Below are 8,098 nucleotides of genomic sequence, written 5' to 3'. Positions count from 1 at the left end.
GCCCTTCATTATTTCCTTGCCTTCATATGTAATGTACATGTTTTTTATTGTCTATATATATGTAATTTTATTTAATAAACTTTGCAATAATTTTTGAAAGGATTGTTATTCCTTGTTTTCTGGTGTTGAATTGTTATGAGTGTCCTTAATACAATTGTCTTATCTGAGACAGCAGGCCTCAACATTGATGTTTTCATACCATTATGATATCTGTTTTAGTGTTATTGTTTTCAGTAGGCCTCACACTTTTCAATGACACTCACACTGTATAATGGCCCCACAGTAGGTCAAACACTGTTCCACACAGTAGCCCTCACTGTATAATTGCCCCCACACTGTATAATGGACCTCACTCTGTACAATGGCTCCCATAGTAGCCCCCACACTGTATAATTTCCCCACACTGCAAAATGGCTCCCACAGTAGCCCTCAAACTGCATAATGCCCCCCACAGTAGTCCTGAAACTGGATAATGGCATCTGTATTAGGTCTTACAATGTATAATGTCTCCCACAGCAGTCCCCATACTGTATGATGGTCCCCACGGTAGGCCCCAAACTTTTTAATTGGCCCCCTTGCTGTATAATGGCCACCCTACACTTTATGGAGGTCTCACACTGAATGATGGCCCTCACAGTAGTCCCAATGTATGAAGGGCCTTCACACTTTATGATGAACTCAGTTACACCACACATTTTAATTAAAATAAAAAACATCATATACTCATATACTCCAGGATCCTGACGAGTCTACCTGCAAAGCGCCGCTGCATGCACTGAATATCAAGGTCAGCGATGCTGTCACCACGCATGGACTCTGACATCCTGTTTGTGTGCCACAGCTTGTATTACACTACCGCTCTGCATAAAGTGACCTATGGTTTACAGAACAGAGAGCGGTAATGCAGGATGAATCATGTCTCCATGCTCTACCGCAGAGCTCAACTATATCATCGTGCTGCCCATGCCGGTATACTTAAAAGTAGCGTTAGCCCAGGGTAGGCCCCCTATAAGTGTAAGGCCAAGGCAACCACCCAATTTGGTCCCCAGCTGGTTTTTCCAAGAGTGTGAAACAGACACTGCTGCAATATAGCCGCAGGTTTTATTCATGCAGCCCATGGCCCACCATAGTAATTGCTGCTTTGCTGCTTTTTTCAAGGATGCTCAGTCATTGTCCCCTATAAGCTAATAAGTTTTGTGCTCTGTAAATTACTAAAAATTTCACACCGCGCAGACAAGTTAGATAAGTTGTTATGAGGCTGCTTGAACTCATTAGGTGCTCATTCATCAAAATGAGATATTTCATACACAATATTGTTTATCACAAAGAATTGTATGGTTATTTGCATAGTTTTCACATTTCATCTGACTTAACAATACAATATTATATATTTCTTGACTTTTTCCTTACTGGTAACTCATTTTTGACTTATATAAAAGAAAAACAAATAAAAAATCATGAAAATATAGCCAGTTGACAAAAAAGAATTAAAGTGTTAGTCTAAAGTTTAGTCTAAAGTTTTGTGCTGAGCAGCGCATAGCTTTCAAGTCTCCTTACTTTCTTGTTGTTGGAGGGCAGGTACTCTTCTTTAAGTAACAGTTCTCATTCAGTAGCTTTGTCCTACTGCTAGGATAATGGTCTGTCATTGCTTGCTTTGGAATTTAGGTACTGCACACACTTTGCCAGGTTCTCGTGGCCGATCTCCTTGGCAACAAGCTGAACATTATGTAGGATAAAAGCTCTCACTAATTATACCAATTTCATACTATGAGAATACCCTTTTAAAGATGAAGACCCTTAAAATTGTTTAGGATTGTGCTACATGTAGATCCATACCTACATGTCTTCAGTAATGCCTTGCAGCTAACTATATGAATCCATTGCTTTTTAAACCATGACTAAGAGTAGACGATTACAACAAACCTCACCATAGCAAGAAGAATATTATGGTGATCTCCTTGTAATCTTAATAATAATTATGACAGTTAAAAGGCTAAACATTAAATGTTATCGGGAGAAATGTTTACATGGTTCTATAGAAGTTGGTGATATAATAATCCTCTTTAGTTGTTCTATATGTGGTAGTGCTGGTTAAAAGATAGGGAAAACCTGAAGTGCCATCAATATTATATGTGCCAATTTGAAGCTGGTGAGCCTAAAATAATAAGTGTGAGAAGCCATGGCAGAAAAATGCAGAGTGATATAATGAAATCTGATGTGTAGTGTTCGATGGAAAGGTAGCATTTTATACTGAGTTCCTTAACCCGATGTAATTAGCAGATGAGAGAGGCAGTATAGCTTAAACATGTGAAGACACGTGGATTAGAACTTAGATTACTTATTAGTGTAGTAATCATCTAATTGCTGCAGGTCTAACTCTCAGCAGCCCTAGCAAAGAACTGATGATGCCAATCAGGGCCGGATTGGCCATCTGGCAATTCTGGCAAATGTCCAAAGGGCCTGTCTGGTTGTGGGCTGCCTTGTCTGCTACGTTGTTAACAGAATCGGTGTTTTCAAGACACCCATACTGTTAAGAGTTGTGACGGAGCGCAAAGTTGCTGACTCCGTCACTTGCCCCAGCAGGCCTCTGGTATCATTAGAAATATGGGTCTTCTAGTAAATCCTGCTTTCCTCCATCCATGGTAATATTAGTAATATATTCCATCTGGTGCTTGGCGACTGTTACAGCATGGGCCTGTGTGATTTCAAATGCCGTACCTGATGCCAGTGAATTTTGTGGGCAGCCAGGTATTTCTGCGTGTATATGGATAGAACAAGTTTAGCAGAATGGGAGCTTTTCTTCTATTGCATCTCTGTTATTGTTCATATAAGGGCTTCTGAGTCTGACCTTCTCACCTGGAGAGCTATAGACCCACAATTTGCTTATGTTATGAGGAGGTGGCACATCTAAATTTTTAGCTCTTTATATTTTTGCTTCTCTTTTACTTCATGTCTTATTTAGGGTTCACTCTTCTATCGGCTTGTTTAATTTCCCCTGCTCCAATGAATGGTTTCGGCTTCTTTGCTGGAAAACTTGTGAAACCTTTCGTAAACTTCCAGCCTCAGAACCAGTTGCTTCAAATAGTTTGGCCATGAATCCCACCCCAGCAGTCCGAATGAAGTTGCCGCCAGCAAACGCATATAGAATAGGATTAATGCTGCTACTGAGGAATACAAGGGCTGTAGCATTAGGCCTGAGGAAGTTGGTGGCCTCTTTGAGTTTTCTTGAAGAGGATAGTTCTCCTACAACCTGAACTATATTCACCACATGGTATGGGATCCAGAAGAAAGCAAAAGTTACTATTATCATGATGACCAGTCGACTTGTCTTGTGTTTGGTCTGAAACTTTACAGTCCTCAACCTTAGCCCAATGAAGACATAGCAAAACACTATGATGGTGAAAGGTATAACAAATCCCATTATAGTTTCAAAAGTGTATTGGAAGACGATGGGCTGGGAATTCCCATCTACTGCTTCAATGGTAATACATTTTATTACATCACCACTACTTACTGTGCGATTAATTGCTATGGGAATTGCAAGCAACGATGCTACTACCCATACTGCAAGAACTATAATCCTGGCTGCCAGCTTTGTCCTGATTTTCTGAGACATGTAGGGTTTAGCAACAGCTAGGAAACGGTCCATGCTCATGAAGGTAATTAGGAATATACTGGCATACATACTTAAACAGCCAATGTAATGACACAATTTACACATTAAGTTCCCAAAATTCCAGCTTCCACAGGAAAGTAGATGGAGGAAAAACGGGGCTGTGAGAAGGACAATGATGTCTGCCATGGCCAGATGTAAAATAAGGATGCAAGTCACTGTGCGTTTCTTCATTCTTGTCAATATTGTCCAAATGACAAAGGCATTTCCCGGGAATCCAAGGATGAAGGCAAATGAAAGAATTGCAATGCCAAGACTGGCGGATGATTTAGGTGTTGGTGAACTGGAATTTGTAGAGGCAGTAGAGGTAATAATGGAAACATTGAACGTGGTCATCTGTTCTGCCACAGTGTGCTAGAAGAGAAAGAAGCAAAGAACTGTAATAATTATATTAATTGTGACCTTACTTAAAGTAGGCAGGGAAGAGCATACTATAGCTAGAACCTGTGCAGCTGCCTAGGGGCTCGGCAGGCAAAGGGTCCACTGAGGCTGAATGGGAGCCTCAGATAGTGATGAGCGAGCACACTTGAGTGCTAACAGAATATCTTCGGTGTGCTCTAACACTATTTTCGAGGCGCCACGGCTGACTGTCTTGCGGCTGTTAGACAGATGCAACACATACAAGGATTTCCTTTTTGTTAGACAATCCATTTAGATGTGGCGACTCGAAAATAGTGTTAGAGCATGTCGAAGTTATTCTGTTAGCACTCAAGCATTCTTGGAAAACACCTTATCTGAGCACACTCATTCATCACCATCACTACAAACCTGTCATCTCGCTTATGCTGCACTATTGGGGGGCAATGTAACATTCTAATTCAATTTCTGGGTCCCTTACATTTTCTTGTAGTACTTTTCATGAAATCACTTTATATTAGCTGGATAGTTCTCCTTACTAGTGAGCAACAAGTTAGCTCCAGTTTCCTGATGCCGATAGACAGCTTTCTCCTAATATGTGCTGATGGATGGGAGAGCCAGCAACTCGTGAATATCGGGGGCCCCTTCATGATTTTATGAAAAGTACTGCCAGAAACAATGTAAGTGACCCAGCAATGGAGCCAATGTCTCTGCCACCACTTTATGCTTCCCGCAGATAAACAAAGCAGGCTAAACATGGTGAAACATTCCCACTAAGAATCCACACGTTGCATCTGTGATCTGAGCTTCATGTTGGGATTTTATTCTGAAAACTCTTCTGGTACAAAAAATGTTACATTATACACTTTACAACCCCCTAAATAAAGAGTTAAGGTATATTATGCCAATGGAGAATCCAACACTTCTTTGCTGTAGGATCCATGCAGTTTGATGTCTCACAGATTGACATTCAGTGGGGCGAACCCACTGCCTTGCTGTTTGTGCAATTTGCAAAAATGAGCCGCATGCTACTTATTCTGTTGGATTTTTTTCCACATAGTTTTTCCCAAATGACAAAAACACTGTTCACGTGCATTGGCTGCATAGTGTAACCTTTCCATTCTTTTATATAATAAATATCGGTACATGGCTAATATTGACTCTGTGGGTAGAGACTCCTAAATCTAAATATTTCATTTCTGTCTTCATTCCAGCTCTTTTTTGTGTTTTATTTTCCAGTTTATTAATCCTCTGCGAACTGTAGAAAAAAATTGTTGCTGTCTGAAAACTGTTCACATGCTGCGACTGTAAACTTTGTTAAAGGGAATCTGCCCCCCCTTTTTTGAGATGTCATATAATGATATCATTCAATTGTGTGTCACATAAGGATTCTCTTAGTACTTTTGCTTCCCCCTGACTCCGCACCTTTCATGCATAAATACCTTTTTTTATATCGGTTCAGATGTATGTAAACTGCCGCTGTCCGGTCCGCTGGGCGGGGCTTATTCAACTGCTTCCCCCTCCCTGTCTTGCTCTACGCATTTCTTCTTGTGCAGAGTAAGACAGGGAGGGGGGAGCAGTTGAATAAGCCCCGCCCATCGGACCGGACAGCGGCAGTTTACATACATCTGAACCGATATAAAAAAGGTATTTATGCATGAAAGGTGCGGGGTCAGGGGGAACCAAAAGTACTAAGAGAATCCTTATGTGACACACAATTGAATGATATCATTATATGATATCTCAAAAAAGAGGTGACAGATTCCCTTTAAGGCTTTTCTTTCTTTTATTTCATTTATATGACATGGCTACTTTATGCAAACCAGATAAGTAACATATAATCATCCAAGCAACTTAATTAAGCAGTATTGCACATGATGTGATTATTGGTCCATTATATGGAGAGCAGTAATAATGCTCCCAAAGAGGTGTATTGGTCTTCTACTCTGCTTCCATATGCCAATGATTTCCTACCAAATACTGGGATATTGCTACGGTAGAATAGCTCTGTACATAGTACTAGCTGGTGCCCATGTGGCAGCACAGGGAGGCATTGCGGTATAAGTGTCACACATTGGCTCTGCTATGTGCATGGGCTCTTACCGATTATAATATAAACTTGCATTGTGTATGTATGTGCTTCATGCAGGGATATAGGGGGCTTACCAGCTGCTCAGACCCACAGTTTAATTGTATATGGGCTTGCTTACAGTCTGTAGATTCTCTCATCCAAGAAAATCAGGTCAATCATGCTAATAACACTCTTGTAAACTCATATCAGAGATTGATCTGAGTGTCAGTATATGATATGATTCTCTTGGACGAGACAACTGGAACACCGTATGACGAGATGATGGAGAGCAAAATTTCTCCATCTTCTCAATTGTGTGAGTCTACGGAAATCAAACCGCACTCATATGTCACCAGAGTGCAGTCCGATGGTTTACACGCGCCCATAGACTTGAATGGGTGAGTGACATTCAATTTTCAAAGTGAAATTGCAGTGTTCTGTGACTGTCTTCATTGACAGATTCTGTAAGTGAAAAAAAAATCATACATCAGACCTGCCCTATTGATGCGTGTCCTATCTGATAAAAAAATGGGATAGCGCTCGTCTGATGTATATGCTCGTGTGAGCGAGCCCTATGAGACATAAAATAACACATCCATCAACAACAACTTGTTTCCATTTAGTGCATTTTTCTATAATATAAAAATTAAAATCAACTACATATAAGTGAAACATCGAGCAAATAGCTATATTCCAAATATGTTTACTTGATAACTAAATAGTCAAAGTCATCTTTAGCAATCAAAAATTCATGTTGTACTTACATTTTCAGCCATCATGCAGAATTCTTTAAGAGACGACGTTGATGAGTTCAAGTAAAAGGCTGCAGACACCACTTCTCCAAAGTGTGCAGATGAGGATCTATGTGGTGTATTTCAACTGCATCCTTCAAGTATTGCGAGTAAAGCTTCCTGCTGTCACAATCTGCTAGAATAGCATAGTGCCACCTAGTACAGGTAGCATTTCTGACAAACTAGAATCTATATGCATAGTGAGACACTTCCTATAGATGCGCTGATTATTATGTAAGCTCGTCTAGAAGCACTACTCATTGACATGTCCCTCAATAGTCCCTTCAGTGTTGGGCAAATTTGGGAATATATTGTAGGTAATTGATGAAGATCAAAATAATGTCATGAAATCAGCATTAACAATTATTTGTAATGAAAGAAGAACTTAAAGGGGTTGTCCATTACTTAAACTAAATGTTCGGCCCTGATAAAATAATAAATTCTATACTCGCCTCCTGTGGCGTTACCGTTCCCACGGTGTCGACACTCACTCTCCCCTGGGCTGTGATGCGGTACTGTGACACATGATACTGGTGCCCAATCACCTCTGGCGTCAAGGTCCCCACTTATGGACAAACTGAGCAAGAAGAGGAAGACAGAGATCAGCTGCAGCCCAGACTTCCGTCTCGTGTTTGATTTGTCCAAAGGTGGAGACATTGACACCAGCCTTGATTGGGCGCATCACAGCCGCGGGACTGTGAGTGCCGACACCGCTGGAATGTAGCTGGCACGGAAGGTGAGTATAGGCTTTATTATTTTATCGGGGCCAAACATTTAGTTTATGAAGGGGTTGTCGCAGTAGTGGACAACCACTTTAAATCAACCCTCCACCACCCATAATAAATGTGACTATTCGTTTCTAATGTTCACATTTAATATGGATGTGGAGGATTGCTTTCATGAAATAAGTCACAATCACAAGCGAAATAAGAACCAGGTATAATTTTTCACCAAAAAAACATTATTTTGGTAAAACCCAGTATCTGGGTATTAATTTGAATCAGATTAAAGGTCCTCATACAAATTAGATCAAAATCAGCCCAAACTGCCAGTTTCAGTAGGATTAGTCACCTTTTATTGTGTTTGGGGGCAATCTGATTGTCTTCCAACAGATTATTTCAAAGGATGTAAAAATCGGGTAGTTGGACTTCAGTCCTTTTGCTTGTCTTCAGTCCTTTTGCTTGTCTTCAGTCCTTTTGCTCGTCT

At 40.5% G+C, this 8,098-nt stretch overlaps 1 protein-coding gene across 1 annotated transcript; it reads right to left on the bottom strand.

The window, feature by feature from the left end:
- Window positions 1–1,445: 1,445 nt before the first annotated feature.
- On the bottom strand, window positions 1,446–6,936 carry LOC141089253 (leukotriene B4 receptor 1-like). The gene is made up of 2 exons (XM_073575560.1): window positions 6,866–6,936; window positions 1,446–4,027 (listed from the first exon to the last, which is right to left on the bottom strand). The coding sequence occupies exons 1-2, from the start codon at window positions 6,878–6,880 to the stop codon at window positions 2,966–2,968; spliced, it is 1,077 nt and encodes a 358-aa protein (XP_073431661.1). The 5' UTR covers window positions 6,881–6,936; the 3' UTR covers window positions 1,446–2,965.
- Window positions 6,937–8,098: the final 1,162 nt, after the last annotated feature.

The sequence above is a fragment of the Dendrobates tinctorius genome, unplaced genomic scaffold (genome assembly GCF_039654945.1).
Source record: "Dendrobates tinctorius isolate UK_male_01 unplaced genomic scaffold, ASM3965494v1 ptg000044l, whole genome shotgun sequence".
NCBI classification, from domain to species: domain Eukaryota; kingdom Metazoa; phylum Chordata; class Amphibia; order Anura; family Dendrobatidae; genus Dendrobates; species Dendrobates tinctorius.
The sequence above is the reverse complement of the archived record's forward strand: the minus strand, read 5'-3'. Positions and strand labels throughout refer to the sequence as shown.